At 43.2% G+C, this 20,224-nt stretch overlaps 1 protein-coding gene and 1 pseudogene across 2 annotated transcripts; one reads left to right on the top strand and one right to left on the bottom strand.

The window, feature by feature from the left end:
- Positions 1–1,862: 1,862 nt before the first annotated feature.
- LOC311606937 (POU domain, class 5, transcription factor 1-like) lies at positions 1,863–3,427 on the top strand (annotated as a pseudogene). Its single transcript has one exon. The product of its transcript is annotated as a POU domain, class 5, transcription factor 1-like (transcript).
- Positions 3,428–11,067: 7,640 nt separating this feature from the next.
- On the bottom strand, positions 11,068–18,027 carry IL36B (interleukin 36 beta). Its single transcript, XM_084799144.1, has 5 exons — positions 17,778–18,027; positions 16,685–16,772; positions 16,043–16,150; positions 13,268–13,407; positions 11,068–12,503 (listed from the first exon to the last, which is right to left on the bottom strand). The coding sequence occupies exons 1-5, from the start codon at positions 18,006–18,008 to the stop codon at positions 12,291–12,293; spliced, it is 780 nt and encodes a 259-aa protein (XP_084655270.1). The 5' UTR covers positions 18,009–18,027; the 3' UTR covers positions 11,068–12,290.
- Positions 18,028–20,224: the final 2,197 nt, after the last annotated feature.

The raw sequence follows: 20,224 nt of genomic DNA, 5'->3' as shown, positions 1-20,224 counted from the left end.
TGTCTCTCAAATGTTGTGTATGTACCTAAAGATATGTGATGGATAGCAAAATAGAAACCCCCCACTGTTCTCAACCTCCAATGTAGAGTTCTCTGTCCATGGTCACCAAGCCGGTTACACCAACTTCATCCAAATTAGACAACCCCTGTTATAAGTCCCCTGCCCCCCCCCAGTAGTCTTGGGAAATTTACAACTGCCCTGAGGTGCACGCTGTCCTCAACCTCCATTGTCAAGCACTGTACCCTAAGTCACCAGGCCAGATACTCCAGCATCAAACAGGAACATCAAGGGACAACCAGATGACTAAAGAACAGTATAAGAACACAATCAACACGACCCAAGGCAATAAATATAACGCCTTCAGAGCACAATGATCCTACTGCAGCCAGCCCTGGATACCTTAATACAATTAAAACACAAAAGAACAATCCCAAACCCAATCTTATAAAGATGATAGCAACTTTTAAAGAGGAAATTAATAAATCCTTTAAAGAAATACAAGAAAATACAATTAAACAGGTGAAGAAGATGGAATGCACTGTTCAAGAGATGAAAATAGAAGTAGCAATAAAGAAAACACAAACTAGGGGAATACAGGATATGGAAAATGTAGGGAAGAGAACAGGAACAACAGATGCAAACATCACCAGCAGATTACAAGAAATAGAAGAGAGAATCTCAGGCACAGACAATATAATAGAAGAAACTGATACATCAGGCAAAGAAAATACTAAATCTAAAAATCCCTGATACAAAACATGCAGGAAATCTGGGATACTATGAAAAGACCCAAGTTAAGAAAATTAGAGATAGAAGAAGATGAAGAGTCACAGCTCGAAGAACCAGAAAATATTTTCAACAAAGTCACAGAAGAAACTTTCCACAACCCAAAGGAAAAAAATGCCTGTAAACATACAAGAAGCTTTCAGGACACCACTTAGATTGGACCAGAAAAGAAAACCCTCACATCACGTAATAAACAATTAAATATACAGAACAAAGACAGAATACTAAAAGCTGTGACAGGAAAAGGCCAAGTAACATACAAAGGCAGACCTACCGGAATTACACCCGACTTCTCAGCAGATTCGAAAAGAAGACAAAATTGAAATTTTTTCCTATTTTTTATAATTGTATTAATTTATTCAGATTTCATCTCAATTGTTATCCCCTCACTTTTATCTTCCCATTCCTCTCTCCCTCTTTCACCCTTTTCCCCTTCCCTAGGTCTGTGACAGGAGGTGACCTCTTTCCCCACCATATGGTCACAGCCTATCAAGTCTCATCCTGGTAGCCTGCTTATCCTTTCTCTGAGTGCCACCAGGCCTCCCCACCAAGGAGAACTGGTCAAATATAGGGCACCAAAGTTCATGTCAGTCCCCACTCTCACAAAACTGTGGATAATGTCCTGTCCCTTGGCTAGATCTGAGTGGGGGTTCAATGTTTACTGCATGTATTGCCCTTGGTTGATGCAGTAGGTTGAACCCCCTGGGTTCAGATTCGCCCATCATGATGGACAAAATGAAATTTATACAATATCTATCCACAGAGACATCCCTACAGAAAATACTAGAAGGAAAAATCCCAAGGAGGTTAACTATATCCAAGAAAACACAGGAAATAAATAATTCCACACCAGCAAAATCAAAAGAAGGTAAGCACACAAAAACACACATACTAACATCTCCAACATCAAATTAACAGGAATTAACAACCACTGGTCATTAATATCTATCAATGTCAATGGACTCAATTCCCCAATAAAAAGACACAGGCAACAGAATGGATAAGAAAACAGGATCCAAGACCCTAGGTGAGCCCTCCTTCCCTCAGGGCCCTGGCTTGGGGTGCTGGCCTTCCCCATGGCTGGATACCTGGCTTCAGACTTTGTCTTCTCGACCCCACCAGGTGGGGATGATGGGTCAGGAGTGCTGGAGCCAGGCTGGGTTGGACCCTCGAACCTGGCTAAGCTTCCAATGGCCTCCAGGTGGGGCTGGAATTGGGCTATATGTTCCACCTGGCTCAGAAGTGTTGGGGATAACCCCATGTCCCCCGCCATATGAGTTCTATGGAGGGATGGCATACTGTGGACCTCAGGTTGGACTGTGTCTAGTACCCCAAGTTGGCGTGGAGACTTTGCAATCTGAGGGCCAAGCCGGAGCAAGTGTGGAAAGCAACTCGGAGAGAGCCTCCCCTGGGCCCGGTACTGTTTACACCAGTGCTATGAAGTTGGGGAAGGCAGAACCAAGCCCCAAGGAGTCCCAGGACTAGAAAGCCTTGCAGAAGGAACGAGAACAGTTTGCCAAGTTGCTGAAGCCAAAGAGAATCACGTTGGGGTACGCCCAGGCCGACATGGGGCTCACCCTGGGCTTTCTCTTTGGAAAGGTGTTCAGCCAGGGGACCATGGCTTTGAAGCCCTGAAGCTCCACTTCTAGAACATGTGTAAGCTGCGGCCCCTGCTGGAGAAGTGAGGGAGGAAGCCGACAGTATGGAGAACCTTCAGGAGATATGCAAAGCGGAGACCCTGGTGCAGGCCCACAAGAGGAAGCAGACGAGCTTTGAGAACCGCTTGGGAGAGAACATGTCTCTGCAATGCCCAAAGCCCACCCTGCAGCAGATCAGTGCCATCATCGCCAAGCAGCTTGGGCTGGAAAAGGACGTGGTCCAAGTGTGGTTCTGTAACCGATGCCAGAAGGGCAAACGACCAAGCATCAACTATTTCCAACAAGAAGAGTACAAGGCTGCAGGGTTGGTCTCCATTCCCGGAAGGGCCTGTATCCTTTCCTCTGCCTCCAAGGCCCCATTTTGGTGCCCCAGGCTATGGGAGGCCCCATTTCACCATGCTCTACTCTTCAATCCTGAGGGTGAAGCCTTTCCCTCTGTTCCTGTCACTGCTCTAGGCTCTCCCATGCATTCAAATTGAGGTGTCATCCCTGCCTGGGGATGAGGTAAGCCTAGGTAAGGGAAAGGACGTAGACAAAGAGAACCTGGCAACCACCATAGTTTTGGGATTAAGTTCATTTACTGAGGAGGGATTGAAAGTACAAAGGGGGTGTGGGGAAGATAAAGTTCAATGATGCTGTTGATGGTGAGTCAATCATCATTTTGTTCTTAAATAAAAATAAATTTAAATTTAAGAAAAAAGAAAATAGGATCCATCACTCTGCTGCTTACAAAAAACACATCTCAGCAAACAGGCCCAAGAAGCAAGCTGGAGTAGCTATTCTAATATTTAATAAAACATACTTTCAACCAAAATTAATCAAAAGAGATAGAGAAGGACACTTTATACTCATCAAAGGAAAATTCCACAAATATGATGCCTCAATTCTAAACACCTATGCCCCAAACACAAGGACACCCACATTTATAAAAGAAATATTAGCAAAGCTTAAATCACACATTGAACCCCACACATTAATAGTGGGAGATTTCAACACCCTGCTCTTTCCACTGAACAGATCATTGAGACAGAAGCTAAACAGAGAAACAATGAAACCTACTGACATTATGAATCGAATGGACTTAATGGCCATCACACAAAAACACCTCATGGAACCTTCTCCAAAACTGACCCTATAGTTGGCCACAAAGCAGAACTCAACAGATACAAGAATATTGAAATGATTCCATGTATTCTATCAGACCACCATGGATTAAAGCTGAACTTCAACAACAACAGAAACAGCAGAAAGCCTAGAAACTCATGGAAACTGAACAGCTCTCTACTCAAAGACCACTGGGTCAGGGAAGAAATAAAGATAGGATTGAAAGAAATCTAGAATTCAGTGTAAATGAGATCAATATGGGACACAATGAAAGCAGTGCTAAGAGGAGACTTCATAACACTAAGTGCCTTCATAACAAAATTGGAGCGACCTCACACTACTGACTTAATAGCACACCTGAAAGCTCTAGACCAAAAAAAAAAAAAAAAAAGTAGACATACCTAATAGGAATAGATGACAGGAGATAATCAAACTCAAGGATGAAATTGATAATATAGAAACAAAGAGAATAATACAAAGAATCAAGGAAACCAAGAGCTGGTTCTTTGAGAAAATCAGCAAGATAGATAAACCGTTAGCCAAACTAACTAAAGAAGCAGAGAGACAGTACCCAACTTACAAAATCAGAAATGCAAAGAGGAACATAACAACGGACACCAAGGAAATCCAAAGAATTATTAGGTCTTATTACAAAATCCTGTACGCCACAAAACTAATGAATCTAAATGAAATGGATGAATTTCTAGATAGATACTGGAGGTCCTCCTACCCCAAGGTGGGGCCCAGTGGACAGTCAGGGAGGCTTCCATGCCACTCAATAGTGTGAGTGTCCACACTATTGCAACCACGTGATACAAACCACGTGCAAACCACGTGATACAAAAGGAGAATCCCAGCAAACTGGTTGCCTCCAGTTGGGCCCAGAGCAGGACAGTAGCTACTTTCCTAACCTGCATGGAAATTCCCTCAGGTGCTGGTAGACCTGACACTTCCCCCATAGTAACAGTGGGGGAACTTGGGTCAGTTCCCTATTGGTCCAAAGGCTGTATAAAAATTGCTGCACAATAAAAGTAGATCTGTACTCTTTGCTGGTCTCCAGAGTCTGTTTCCTGGGTTTGTGACTCTATTTCCCTCAGCCCTCCCACAAGATACAACTTACCAAAAGTTAAATCAAGATCAGATAAACTATGGAAACATCCCTATAACTCCTAAGGAAATAGAAGCAGTCATTGAAAGTCTCCCAACCAAAAAAAAAAAAAAAAAAAAAAAAAAAAAAGTCTGGGGCCAGACAGTTTCAGTGCAGAATTCTACCAGACTTTCAAAGAAGAGGTAACACCAATATTTCTCAAATTATCCCACAAAATAGAAACAGAAGAAATGTTGCTAAACTCATTCTATGAGGCCACAGTCACCCTGATACCTTAACCTCACAAAGACTCAACAAAGAAAGAGAATTTCAGGCCACTCTCACTTATGAGCATTGATGCAAAAATACTCAATAAAATACTCACAAATGGAATCCAAGAACACATCAAAGATATTATCCACCATGATCAAGTAGGCTTCATCCCAGAGATTCAGGGATGGTTCGATATATGAACATTCAGCAATGTAATTCACCATGTAAACAAACGGAAAGGAAAAAAAACCACATGATCATCTCACTAGATGCTGAAAACACCTTTGACAAAATTCAACACCCCTTCATGTTAAAGTGCTGGAGAGATCAGGGATACAAGGTGCATACATAAACACAATAAAGGCTGCATACAGAAAGCCAATAGCCACCATCAAATTAAATGGAGAGAAACTTAAAGCAATTCCACTAAAACTAGGGACAAGGAAAGGATGCCCATTCTCTCTATATCTAGTCATCATAGTACTTGAAGTTCTAGCTAGAGCAATATAACTGAAGACGATCAAGGGGATACAAATTGGAAATAAAGAAGTAAAAATACCACTATTCACAGATGATATGATATACACATAAAATGAGCCCCAAAATTCTGCCAGGAAACTCCTACAGGTGATAAACACCTTCTGCAAAGTGGCTGGATTCAAGATTAACTTTAAAAAAAAATCAGTAGCCCTCCTGTATACTAACAACAAACGGGCTGAGAAATAAATTGGGGAAACATCACCCTTCACAATAGCCACAAATAAAATAATATCTTGGTGTGACTCTAACCAAGCAAGTGAAAGACCAGTATGACAAAAACTTCAAACATCTGAAGATGACATCAGAAGATAGAAAGATGTCCGAGGCTCATGGGTCAGTAGGATTAACATAGTTAAAATGGCCATCTTACCAAAATCAAGATTCAATGCAATTCCCCATAAATATTCCAACAAAATTCTCAACTTTATATGGAAAAATAAAAAACCCAGAATGGCTAAAACAATCCTAAACAATAAAAGAACTTCTGGAGGAATCACCATCCCTGATTTCAAGCAGTATTACAAAGCAATAGTAATTTTTAAAAACCACATGTTATGCCACATGGCATAAAAACAGACAAGGTAGATCTATATTTGTCACCCCGTACAAAATTCAAGTCCAAGTGCATCAAAAACCCCAACATAAAACCATATACACTAAATCTGATAGAAGAGAAAGTGGGGAAGATCCTGGAACATGTTGGTACAGGAGACAACTTTCTGAACAGAACACCAATATCTCACACTCCAAGATCAACAATTAATAAATGGCACCTCATGAAACTCAAAAGTTTCTGTAAGGCAAAGGATACTGTCAATAGGACAAAACAGCAGTCTACAGAGTGGAAAAAGATCTTCCCCAACCCTACATCTATCAGAGGGCTAATATCTAAAATATAAAGAACCCAAGAAATTAAACATCAACAAAGCAAATAACCCAGAGCTAAACAGAGAATTCTCAACAGAGGAATATCGAATGCCTGAGAAGCACCTAAAGAAATATTCTTAGTCATCAGGGAAGTGACTCATCAAAATGACTCAGATTCCATCTTATACCTGTCAGAATGGCTAATATCAAATATTCAAATGACAGGACATGCTGGTGAGGGTGTGGATCAAGGTGAACACTCCTATAATGCTGGTGGGAGTGTACACTTATACAACCACTGTGCAAATCAATCTGGAAGTTTCTCAGTAAATTGGGACTAGATCTACCTCAAGACCTAGCTATACCAGTCCTGGGCATACACGCAAAAGATGCTCCCCCAGACCACAAGGACACTTGCTCAACTATACTTCATTGCAGATTTATTTGTAATAGCCAAAACTAGAAAAAAATAGATGCCCCTCAACTGAAGAAAGGATAAAGAAAATGTGGTTCATTCATGAAGTGGAATACTACTTGGCTATTAAAAACAAAGAACTCATGACATTTTCAGGCAAATGGATAGAACTGGAAAAAATCATCCTGAGTGAGGTAACCCCAGACACAGGAAGACATGCATGGCATGTACTCACTTATAAGTGGATATTAGCTATAAAGTACAGGATAACCATGAAACAATCCATAGACCCAAAGAAACCAAGGAGTCCTCAAGGGAAGATGCTTGAATCTCACTCAGAACAGGAAATACAATAGACATAGAAAGTAGATAGAGAGAAAGAACTGGATGGGAGACAGGGTGGGTGGCAGGGGTAATGGGAGTGGGAATCAAGTGGGTGGAGACTTGAGGAAGGGCACTGAGGGTAAGGACTGGGAGAGAGGACATGTATCGGTGTTGGGGGTCGTCTCTGGGACAGGGGAGGCTCCAGGGGTCTAAGGGGATGACCTCAGTTGAGACTCCAAGAAGCGAGAGTTAAGGAGCCTGGAGTCGCCAGCCTCTGTAGCCAGGTGGGACCACCAGCAGACGGAGGGGAACATCAACCCACCGATAAGACTCTCGACCAAAAATGCGTCCTGCCTACAAGAAATGTAGGGGTAAAAATGGAGGGGAGGAGGGAGGAGGCTGGGATCAGGCTATAAAGTGATTAGATAGATAGATAGATAGATAGATAGATAGATAGATAGATAGATAGATAGATAGAAAAAATAACAAAAACAACAACAACAAAGGAGAAATTCTCAGACTGTACCCAGAACACTCTGAGAGGTACACAGTGAACACTACTTGTGGGGCCTCCAGAAACATTCATTCTGTTCTGTCTGCTCCCACCTTTTCCTGAGTAGACATCCTGTCATGCCCAAAGCTTTCCGAGGCCACAAGGATGATATGAGAAAGAGAAGAAGAATTTAGGGTGTTAAGAAGAAGACATAACAGGCTGGGTGGCACTGGTGCATGCCTTTAATCCCAGCACTCAAGAAGCAGAGGCAGGCAGATCTCTGTAAGTTTGAGACCAGCCTGATCTACCAAGCAAGTTCCAGGACAGTCAGAGCTAAAACAGAGAAACCCTGTCTCAAAAAACAAAGCAAAAAAGATTTAACAGCTGGGCTATGCAGTGGTGTGCATGTCAGAGTCACATGTAAAGGCATTAACAGAAACAGAGGGAAGAAATCCAGCACAGGTGAGGACAGTAGAGAAGAGAGATGTTGACTTTGGTAGAATCTGTTTTTCTATGTAGATCCAGAGGTAAAGGTATGCATGTATGGCAGTGAAAAGTGACTCTAGAGGACAAGAGTTGGAGCTGGGGAACTGAAGAAGGAAAATGAGAGCGATCACTACAGGGAGGCATTCTTGAGTTCAGTGTTTGCGATTCTCTTACTCCTGCTGAGACCCTTCTGAGGAACAGCAAAGAGCACATCTCAGAACAGTATTGGGATGGGTGGAAAAGAGTAATTCTCCCTGACCCACTCCCATGTACACTGGTCAAACGTTAGCCATAGAACAGCCCTCTCCCTCTCTCTCTCTCTCTCTCTCTCTCTCTCTCTCTCTCTCTCTCTCTCTCTCTCTCTCTCCCTCTCTGTGTGTGTCTGTCTGTCTGTCTATCTGTCTGTCTCGTTCTCTCTCTCTCTTTCTCTCTCTCTCTCTCTCTCTCTCTCTCTCTCTCTCTCTCTCTCTCTCTCTCTCTCACACACACACACACACACACACACACACACACACATTTGTGCATGGGTGAGAACCAAGCAGGGCCTGCAACCATCCTTCCCCAGATGTCCTAGGGAACAGGAAGAGCTAAGCGATGTGACTGAGATAGCAAGCTGTCATATAATACCTTCTTGAAGCTCGTCACATGAAAATGACAGGACTCAGAAGTAAGCTGTGAGATGTAAGGTAGAATTCAAGGAATACTTCAAATGGAACAAATGGTGGTTGACGTTACAAGAGATCATTTCAGGACATGTTTTGGAATATACTTCACTGGGCCAAGAACTTTTAACTCAGCAGTGGGTTTGCAGCATTGTATGTACTGTTTCACATAGGTGAGGTCTGAAGGAAGTGAACTTATCTTGCTTATGTTTATATTCAGGATCTCAGACGATTGCAATTCCTGCAGTTTTTAGCTAAAGTAACCCTCTCTCTCGGTCACTGTTCTGTTGCTGTGAAGTGTGGGAAAGATTAAGCTTTGTCGCAGGTGGAAGCAGTCTTGGCGGGCTTTACCCTTGGGGCACACCATGAATACCTTGTGAGAGACTGTTTGGAGCCTTGCTCGTGGGACTGAGACACCTAAGGACCCGTCCTGCCGAACGGATTCCAGGAGGTTTTAATCTTCTGTCCCTTTAACCTTTTTTTCCTTCTTGTATATGCTAGTTGGGTTGTATAATAAAGTTTAATTGTTAATAAACTGAGCCAACATCTGGCGCCCAACGTGGGGCTTGAGTAGACAAATCCTGGGATGCGATCCTTGCATCCCAAAAGACCAACAGTGCATCGTCATCGACTTTTTTTGTACCAGCACAAATGACATGATCTTTGTAGTTGACATCAAAACTGATAAAAAAGCCGGAAGGGTCAGTAAGTTCTATCCTTTTGGAAAAGATTGCAGATTTGACTGGACAGATAGAAAGGCTGAAAAGGGGGGAAGGAAGGGAGGATACAGGATTGTAGAATAAAAGGTAGATTATTAAATCTACTAACTTAAAAAATTCTACATTGGTATTGTAGATTGATGGAAATTTAAGACTTTTGATTGACGAAAATTTAAGACTTCAACTTTTGCTTCACATTGATATGAACTTAAATTGTATATTCCATTCATTTTTGCCTTATGTATTGTATGTTATATGTTGACAAAATATTGTATATTGTATGTTAGAAATTTACGTTCTTTTTGTTCAATGTTTATTTGATGTATTATTCATGTACCACTAATGTCTTATAAAAAACTGTTTGGAATCATCGGGGATAAAAGTTGGTATTTAGTTACATAAAAATCCTATTAGATACTCACTTTGTTATAGAACAGGTTTGTTTAATAGATTGTCTATGTCTTCAAAGGAATAGATTGATAACTGTAAGAATAGATAGATTTGCTCTTCAAACTCTTCAGAGATCCACAGAATATGGCATTTAATGATGAGGGCTTTCCTGACAGAGAGAGACATCCGCTCCTGGCCGCCTCTCCATTTACATCATTGAAGATGGGGGCTTCAAGAGACGCTGGCGACAGAATGGTCACTAGACGAAAAAACTGCTCTGCTACTGCTCTTATCTCTATGGCTGATGACAGGCTGACTGTCTACAAAGATCAACAATGATGCTGGAAAGATGACTGTCCAGGTTTAAAGAGAATAGATGGACCAGACCGTCGGATTTCCTGCTTCAAAAAGCAGTTCGTTGGATGTTTTGGGCCGAAAGGCTGAAGACTGATTGCCCCAATGAAGGAGAGAATTCGGTGACTATCCAGGCAGTCTGCTCTCTCTGTACTCTGCAACTTGGAAGTTGCCTGCCAGCACTTCCTTTATTAGATAGATTTTCCTTCTTGGGTCTCTGGTGGGATTGAAGACTAGATAGCCACAGTGTTACTAGAAGCTTTAGTAGATTAATAATTACAATTTCTCATGAAAGAAAAGGACTCTCTTTGGTAGGATAGTGGTATACTTTCCCTTAGGTTAACAAGTATAAAAGGACTTTGTTATGTTCTTGATTCCTGATGAGTATGTATATATGTATATATGTATATATGTGTATATAGTTCTTAATTTTTTAGAGAGAAGGGTGAGGTGTGGGAAAGATTAAGCTTTGTCGCAGGTGGAAGCAGTCTTGGCGGGCTTTACCCTTGGGGCACACCATGAATACCTTGTGAGAGACTGTTTGGAGCCTTCCTGGGCTTGGAATTCAGGAAGCCTACTTAGGAACCCCACCGTGGCTATTGTTTTCCTAATTGACCCTCGAAGGGAGAAGGGACCGCCCTTTGCATATGACTGGGAAGGTGGGGGAGAGAAAAACAAGAGGTAGAAGGAGAGAAGGAGAAGGCGCGGAGAGAGAGGAAAGGACCGGACCAGCTCGTGGGACTGAGACACCTAAGGACCCGTCCTGCCGAACGGATTCCAGGAGGTTTTAATCTTCTGTCCCTTTAACCTTTTTTTCCTTCTTGTATATGCTAGTTGGGTTGTATAATAAAGTTTAATTGTTAATAAACTGAGCCAACAGTGAAGAGACACCATGACCACAGCAACTCCTACAAGATAAAGCATTTAATTGGGGGGCTCGCTTACAGTTTCAGGAGGCAATCCATTACCAATCATCATGGCTGGGAGGATGGTGGCACACAGGCAGCCGTGATGCTGGAGAAGTGGCTGAGGGTTTTGCATCCTGATCCATAGGCAGAAAAAAAGACTCTGGGACTGGCTCGGGCTTTTGAAACCTCAGAGCTCACTCCCAGTGACATACCAGTGACACACTTCCATGCCTGCTCCAATGAGACCATGCCTACTTCAGCAAGGCCACACCTCCTAAGCCTTGTAATCCTTTCAAACAGTTCCACTCCCTGGTAACTAAGCATTAAAACATGAGTCTATAAGGGCTATTCTATTTGTTTGTTCGAGACATGGTTTCTCTGTGTAACCTTGGCTATCCTGGCCTCACTTTGTAGACCAGGCTGACCTCAAACTCACAGAGATCCACCTGCCTCTGCCTCCCAGGGTGATGAGATCACAAGCATGTGCCACCACACCTGGCTATTAAGGGCCATTTTTTATTCAAACCATTGCACTCTCAAGAAATTTAAAAGTATCTCCACAAACACTCCTAAAACTCCAGAAAACACAAGAAAATATCAGAGCTGATCCTTCCATGTCCAGTCACTTTGTAAAGTAAAATAAAAACAGTATAATTACTTTGAAATTCAAATTGATATGAGTGTTCTAGATGTGGATTCGTTTTATATACACTCTGGCTAACAGTTACCATGATACAAGTATTTACTGTGTGTCAGATTATTAACCGATGATCTTCTTGGTCTATTGTGATTACCAAGATATAGGAAATGTTCTTTTATGTTGCCTCATTCTTGATAACTTTTAGTTATTTACCATACTTTCAGTAAACATACATAAAGTTAAGAAGGAAGAATCTGGCATTGGCTGGAATCCGCATCTCTGCACCGTGGGCTGCTGTGAGAAGAGGAAGGGGGCAGAGGGGGCTGCACGTAAGAAGACTGTGGCTGGACTGGACTGGACAGCTGAGTGGATGGTGGACCAAGGTCAGAAGAGGGTACAAGAATACAAGATGCCTGGGCTTCATGTTGGAATGATGTCCAAATGGGTGACACTTCAGAAATGGGTGTCTGGAGATGAAGTGGCATGGTGGTCTTTGAAGATGTCTTGCTGTGTTTTCAAGTAGAAGATCCTCCAACCATTTGCATCTTTGTCCTGGAATTGTCCACATATGGGCCACGCTGGGTTTAATTCTCAGGCTCTAAGTAGAAGTTAGTGTTGTTCACTTCACCCCTCTTCTGGGTGAGAGTGACTGTCTGTCTTGCTGTGGGAGAGGTGGCTATGAACCAGCCAGGATAGGAGACTGACTGAAAGACGGACGTGGAGCCCTCTGTGCCGTGGTAGAAGAGAAAGGCTTTCGGCGCTTTGCTCTTATTGTACACATCCATGATGTCTACATCCTAGGGGTAAGAAAGAGGCTTGTCAATGAAGAGTAACTCGGAAGAGGGGGCTCCAGGATCCCATGGACGCCATGAGAGTAACCGCTACTCCCAACAGGAGGGAACAGGCCTTAGGGATACAGGCAGATGAAAAAAAGAATGGCGAGCTATCAGAACAGGCACCCGCTAGTTTCCAGTAACCTGGCTTTCTCCCAGGATGCCATGATGGGTTATGTAATGAGGTTACTGATTCTTTGAGGCATTGCGTCCCCTAGAACAGAAGGAGGTAGGGGTGGATGTGCATCCTTGTATGCACCCACCTACGGGAAATGCCAGCCAGCCTGAGTTCCCAACCTGTGAGTGGATTTATGCGTAACAGTTTCCATTTATAAATCTTTTGAGCACACAGACATGAACGTGTGCTATGGAAACTTCAGACTAGCAATCCTTGGCCTGAGTGTGGCATATTAGTATTTCTAAGGTTGTCTAGGAGGAAGTCACTCCAGACTAAAGATGAAGAAGCTGCTGCTCCTTCACTTTTCAGAAACATTTCCATGGCTTTGATGCTCTAGTTTTCACAGGACCTATGCCATGGGGTCAAAGAGATAAATGCTGGATCTACTCAGAGGTATTGTTGCATATTTGGGGACCAGACAGGTGAGGTTCCTTCCTTACTCTGGATATGAGCTTCAAGGCTGGCTGTCATGTTTAGTCTGTAACCTGGTGAGTTTACCTTGGGTAGAAGTCTGTCAGCTCTCTTTCTCTCGCCAGCGGCGCTCACTCACCTTAAGCTGCAAAGTGGGCTTGCCATCGATTTCCTCGCAGAAGAGACACAGATTTTTGCTCTTGATTCCCAGGAAAACTAGATTGCCTTTTTCCACATCTTGTAATTCCGTGTCTCTACATGCTATCAAGCTCAGAATGACTGGAAACATGAGGAAAATAAGGATAATGTCAGACTCCAAGCACAGAGAAATCAGTCTTTTCACCTCACACTCGGCTTTCCCTCCAATCAGGGGTGGTAAGAATCTCTCTCCATCCCAGCTCCTCATGGCAGCCAGGTAACAGCGCTTCTTCCTTGCTTTCCTGAGACCTTTCCCTTTTTGATACAAGAACTCCAGCTGTCACCTGGGCACATTGTTTCCCATAAATAAAATAAAATAAAATATTTTATTAACAGCTGGGTGTGGTGGCACACATCTTTGATCCCAGCACTCAGGGAGGTAGAGGCAGATGGACCTCTGTGAGTTCTAGGCTAGCCTGGTCTACAAAGTAAATCCAGGACAGTGAATGCTACACAGAGAAGTGTAATTATCTTTGCAGCAAAATACAATCATACAGCCATGCGTTTATGTGAGATCCATGAAATATGACTGAAAATATGCTGTAGGGTTTCTAAAATTATTCCTTAAGAGGCTAGACTCACCTGGAAATAGTTTATCCATCACCTCCCATGTCATCTTGTCACCTACATCAAACTCTTAAGTGATAGCTTAGGTAAAATTAAGGTTGGTGAAGCAGAAATGTAGACTCATTGACCTCGGTGGCATCACGGAACTGACGTAGCAGCCAGCCTGGGCCAGACCACTGGTTTTGTATATGGAGGAATATACCTCTATGTTATTTAAGTTCTCCTTGTGTGGCTTTTCTTGTTATTCCTGGTTGGATTTAATATCTAATAATTTAGGATGAGATTCCCAAGAGTTTGGGCCCTCTGATTCTATTTCTTGTCAGAGGACAGGAAACAAATCCATTCAACAACTACTTATCAACAACCCACCTAAGACAAAGCACCATGTGGACATTAGAGATTTGGCTTAGGGCAAGACGGGGACTGTCACTTCCTATAAAATTTATCAACTATTGAGCAAACGAGAAGTGATGTAAAGAGAGAAATCACCTAAAGCTCCAAGAACAGTAATAGTGAGGCTGACTGGGCCTGGAGAGATGGATCAGAGGTTAAGAGCACTGCCTTGCTCTTTCAAAGGTCCTGAGTTCAATTCCCAGCAACCACATGGTGGCTCACAACCATCTAAAATGAGTCTAGTGTACCTGCAGACAAAGTACTGTGTACATAATAAATAAATAAGTAAATAAATATTTTTTTTAAAGGAGTGAGGCCAACTTAGAAAAATTACTAAAGGCTTCTCTGCAGAAGTGGAATTTAAACCCAGGTAGTGATCTGCAAGATAGAACAATCATATAAAGCCGTGGAAACAGGATAGTGGAGGGGCTTTGGAGAGAGAACGTAACAGGGAAAGGAAATAACACCAGCTAACTATATACTCGAAGCCTCTGCGGGTGTATATACCAAAGCAGGAGGGGACAGTGGCAAATTCGTTCCAAGAGGAAGAGTAGCAAATATGAACAGTTTCTTGTGTATGCTTCCAAATAAGAAGTTTTGTGTGGCACATATGTGAACAGAATACTGGATAAACACATATAAATTACACTTTTGAGACAACCTATTACGACATAAATGTGTCCAAGAATTAAAGGAGACATAGTGTATAGACAACTTTCCATTGAAACTTGTCTGTGGTAGGCCCAATAAAACAGAATATTGTTATGCTGTGAATCTGAACTGATCCCCTCAAAGCCTCATTACTGAAGACTGGAACCCCAATAGTGACACTGTTGAGATGTGACCAGATCATAAGAGCTCTAACTTCATCAATGGGTTAATCTATTAATGTGTTCATAGTTGAATGAGTTATTGAACACAAGGCCTAATTGGTCACTGGGGAATGTATCTTTAAAGCAAGAAGGTTGAAGCCTCCCTCTACTTCCTGTTGACCACAAGATGAGGAGCTCTTTCCACCATAGCGTGGGTCTGTCTTGACAGAGACCTTAGAAAACAAGGAAGCCGGAAGAAAGCTCCGAAAACTCTGAAATTATAATAAGCCCAAATCTACGTTTCAGGGTTTTACAATTATTTGTGGTGGTAGTGAGGATAGTCTGTCACACTCTTGAAAAGCTGACCAAAACAAATGGTCATAGGAACAGAGTGCGTGAGTCGAGAGGCAGCTTTAGTATTAAGAGAAGGAATATAATATAAGAGGCCCACCTGTGGTGGACAAGGGTAAAAAAGGAAATAAATAAAATACAGAAGTCTTAAAGAAATGAGCCAAGGCTGGGCGGGGCGGGGCGTGTATTTCCTTTTGATGGGAAGAAGGAGTGTTTTACCATTATTGGAAGAGAAGATGCTGAGAGGGAAGAGTGTGCAAGTTTGACAGTGGAAAGATGAGACAGTTTAAATCTATGGATATGGTTAGGTACCAGTAGTAATTTAAAGGAGCACCATCCTAAAAAGAAACAGTGACTGCGGGAACACGAACCCATCCTATCTGAAGGCCCTTTGGTGAATTGCTGGCTCCTTGCACTGTCATTTCTATGTACAGGCTTCCCATTGGAAAGGGGGAATGTCCTTTTTCTTCTCGCCTTTCTTCTGGACATCAGTCAGACTGGTGACCAGGGAAGGAGCAGCACAAGGCATGTACGGGCTCCTGTCCACTCACAGTGGCTCTTCAACAGGAACAGTACCTTCGCCTGTCACTTACCAGGCTTGACGTTGTTGCTAGCAGGAACTGCTGTTAAAGAATTCCCATTCAGGACCCACACCATCTGTTGGGCGTCGTGAACTCTGAAGGTCCTGGGATAGATCTGTCCTGCCAGATAACAGAAAAGCACAAGACACGGGTATGGGTATAATTAGCTTTAAGGTTTGGGGTTCGTTCTAATAACAATAAATTCTGAATTTCTGTGATAGACATTGTTTTTGAGAAACCACGGCTGTAATAACAAAGGAAAGGAAAATAGGGCAGGTCTGGGCTTGGATCAAAACACAGAAAATAACTGAATACATTGCAAGAGATATTCGCCACTTACCGGATCTCATGGAGTTTTTTCCCCCCTGATTTATAAAGTCTCTACACTGCAACAGCAACCAAAACTATTTAACTCCGTCCTCAGTGTGCTGTTTAATTGTTTCTTTACCATCTTAGTCAAGATGAACAAGCAATCCTAAATACAACTAATAAGACAAGAGCTAAGTACCTCAAGAAATAATATATGGGTTTCTGAATATTTCAGCCAGAGCAAGCAGATTTGTGGCTAAGAAATGAAGCGTGCCCCCTTCAACCCTATTGTCCTTGATGAGGTTGGACAGAGATGATCCAAACTGGTTTGTGATTCACACTTACTCTCTCGGGCAGTATCCTTGGCTTCAGAGTTTTCTTTAGGAGGACAATGTGCATGAGATTGTGAAGAAGAAGCCATCCTTGTCTGACTCTGAGAAAAAAAGAGAGAGAGAGAAAACAACATTCTTCTCTTAGATGCTCCTGGAATCTGAAGAATACTCCTTAGTGAGAACTTCCGCAAGTTCTCACTTTATATTCACTTTAATGTTTTAATGATGTCTACTGTATTTATACAGGTGAGTATTATGCTTGCCTGTCTGTATGTCGGCCATGTGTGCCTGGGGCCTGTGAAGGTCAGAAGAAAAAGTCTGGTCCTCTGGAACTGGACACCCAGATGGATGTACACTGCCCAGTGTAGGTGCTAGGAGTGGAGCTCCGGTCCTCTGCAGGAGCAGCAAGTGCTCTTAAGCACTGAGCCATCTTTCTAACACCCGGATTAATATTTTAAAGTGTACCTAGAAAGAACATATTTCAAGGCCAGCAAGCCCTGAGTGGAAGCTCCCATCCCGTCAGCAACTGGTGTAGACCGAGGTCTCCAGGCTATGAGCGCTTTGAAATGCCATCCACCATCACATCTGGATGGTGAGGAGGATCTGTCACCCCAGGGCACTTCTTGTGCACTGAATCACCAGGCTTAGAGCAACGCAAGGTGTCCGTGTCCGTCTCTGTTCCAGCTCTCCCCACAGCTAATGAAGAACCACTTTTCCTGCTTGTAATCCCTGAGCCTCTTGCAGCACGCCTGCCCCTCTGACTTCTGTAATTCCTTTACTCTTCATCCAGAGAGACAGGGCCAAGGATTCAGTGTGTGGCCGTGCATGGCCGCATCAGGAGTTTGTCTCCCTAGAGATGTTAATAGCCCCACGTATACTAAGCCCACAGTCTATTATAATGAGAGCCAGTTGCTCACCTCCCTGTAGCCGTGCCCTTCAGGTCTTACAAACAATAAGGAATAAACAAATAGCAAGCAGCACTGTGGTTATGAGCAACTCTCAGTTCCCAGTATCTTGTACCTTGTGTCAAGGCCACAGAAGCACCCACGGCTGGACAGAAAGCAGAGGCAGGTTCCCCTCCCGAGAGTATGCACAGCAGAAATTACCTTTGTCCAAAGAGGTTCTTGTCTCTGGGATCGAAGTGATGACTGCAGCTGTATCTCCAGGCACTGAGAGCCAGTCTGGGACTCCAGGACTTTTAATACCCTGGGTGTGCCCACTTCAGCAAGAAACTTTGGGGTGGCAAGGAGGGCCTGTGAGACTCTGGAGGGGAGGGAGAGAGGCAGTACAGGTGTGACTGGTCTGGGCTCCCAGGGCAACGAGAGCAGAGCAAACATGAAAAAACAATAGTGAGGAAATGCACAGGCTAGAAGTTGAGTCACGAGGAGAGCATGAGTTCTGAACTGCCTCGCAGTAGGGGTGTGGCTGTCTTGACTCAGTGAGCAGCCGGACACCAAAGCCTTGTTTACATCTGATCTGTGGCAAACCCCAGTCCTGCTCTCTGAGATCTTGCGTATTTAGTATGCATGGCTCCTGAGAGCTTCTTCTGTTTCTGAAAATTGTAAGAGCTCTGCTTCCTAAGAAGCTCTTTTTTTTTCCCCTGAGACAAGGTTTGCCTGTGTAGCCTTGGCTGTCCTGGACTCACTTTGTAGACCCTGGCCCTGAACTCACAGAGACAGCAACCTGCCTGCCTCTGGCTATTTTTCAGATAAGAAAACAAGGCCAAGAGAAGGCAAAGTCCCCCAGCCAGTCACACTGTGCAGCCAAGTGTGAAGACACGTGTTTCTGCTCTTGGGTACTGTGTGATGTATTCACTCTGAGCGTTGATCTTCGCTGTAGGGTACTCAGAACGCTCACCACTCATCATGTTCACTGCCGCCCACAGGACCCACACCTGCGCTGTCCTTGCTTCTTCTGCTCCTCCCCTGGGTTTCCCTGGCCTCACTCCACACTGGACTGCGGCTAACTCTTCCCAGATTGCTCCTGTTTGAGCCACCGGATGTTTGCATTTAGCTCTTATATGTCTTTGAAAACAACCTCACTATTACACCATTTTAAAAATAACGGGTCATGGTCTAACATAAAGGAGGCTACTCTTGTTTATTTCTTGCCTGAGTCTGAAATTCAACTATTTTCCCAGAAGTACAGGATTTTATTTTTATCACTATGATTACCTGGGGTACAATTTATTCTGGGCTACAATAAAGGTATTTGGAAAGAATTTGATCCTTGTGAGCTTGCTGTTAAGATTTGAAAGGTGAAACAGCCCAGGCCTTAAGGTCAACAATTAATAAGTGGGACCTCATGAGGCTTCTGTAAGGCAGGAGACACTGTCAACAGAACAAAGCAACAGCCTATAGACTGGGAAAAGATCCTCACCAACCCTACATCTGACAAAGGTCTAATATCCAAAATATATAAAGAACTCAAGAAATTAAACACCACCAAACCAAATAACCCAATTGAGAAATGGGGCTGAGAACTAAACAGAGAATTCTCAACAGAGGAATGCAAATGGCTGAGAAACACTTAAAGAAATGCTCAACCTCCTTAGTCATCAGGGAAATGCAAATCAAAACAACTCTGAGATTCCATCTTACACCCATCAGAATGGCTAAGATCAGAAATTCAAACGACACCACATGCTGGCTAGGCTGTGGAGAGAGAGGAACACTCTTTCATTGCTGGTGGGAATGCAAATTAGTACAGCCACTTTGGAAATCTATCTGGCACTATCTCAGAAAACTAGGAATAGGGCTTCTTCAAGACCCAGCTATTCCATTCCTTGGAATATACCCAGAAGATGCTCCACCACACAACAAGAACATTTGCTCAACCATGTTCATAGCAGCCTTATTCATAATAGCCAGATCATGGAAACAGCCTAAGTGTCCCTCAGTAGAAGAATGGATAAAGAAACTGTGGTACATTTACACTATGGAATACTACTCAGCTATTAAAAACAAGGAATTCCCGAAATCTGTGGACAAATGGATTGAACTAGAAATTATCACAATGAGTGAGTTAACCCAGAAGCAGAAAGACTCAAGTGGTGTATACTCACTTATATCTGGACACTAGCCCAAGGGATATGTCCCATGAAAGTCTTCACTTACCAGGAAAGTGGGACAGAGGGGAGGACATCCTATTGGGACTCTAGGTGAGAGAAGCATGGGAGAATGGGGAAATAGAAGGATCCAGATGGTCCCAGAAACCTACAAGAAGAACATTATTATGGGTAGATCTGGGCCCAGGGGTCTTGCTCAAACTATGGCACCAGCCAAGGACAATACATGCAATAAACATCAAACCCCTACCCAGATCCAGCCAATGGACAGGACATTCTCCACAGTTGAATGGCAAGTAGAGTCTGACTTTCACACAAATTCTGATGCCCCCATATTTGACCACGTCCCCTGGATGGGGAGGCCTGGTGACACTCAGAGGAAGGATAGCAGGCTACCAAGAAGAGACTTGATACCCTATGAGCATATACAGGGCGAGGTAATCCCCCTCAGGAACAGTCATAGGGGAGGGGAGTAAGCAGAAAATA

Source organism: Acomys minous, assembly GCF_964271855.1.
Source record: "Acomys minous genome assembly, chromosome: 10".
Lineage (NCBI taxonomy): Eukaryota > Metazoa > Chordata > Mammalia > Rodentia > Muridae > Acomys > Acomys minous.
The sequence above is the reverse complement of the archived record's forward strand: the minus strand, read 5'-3'. Positions and strand labels throughout refer to the sequence as shown.

Excerpts from the sequence above, each read along its gene's own strand:
- IL36B (XM_084799144.1), bottom strand. The coding sequence starts at position 18,008 with ATGTTTGCTCTGCTCTCGTTGCCCTGGGAGCCCAGACCAGTCACACCT. Across the intron at positions 16,151-16,684 it reads CAAGGATACTGCCCGAGAGA|GACAGATCTATCCCAGGACC; the intron begins GTAAGTGTGAAT and ends GTTATCTGGCAG. Across the intron at positions 13,408-16,042 it reads TAGCAACAACGTCAAGCCTG|TCATTCTGAGCTTGATAGCA; the intron begins GTAAGTGACAGG and ends TCATGTTTCCAG.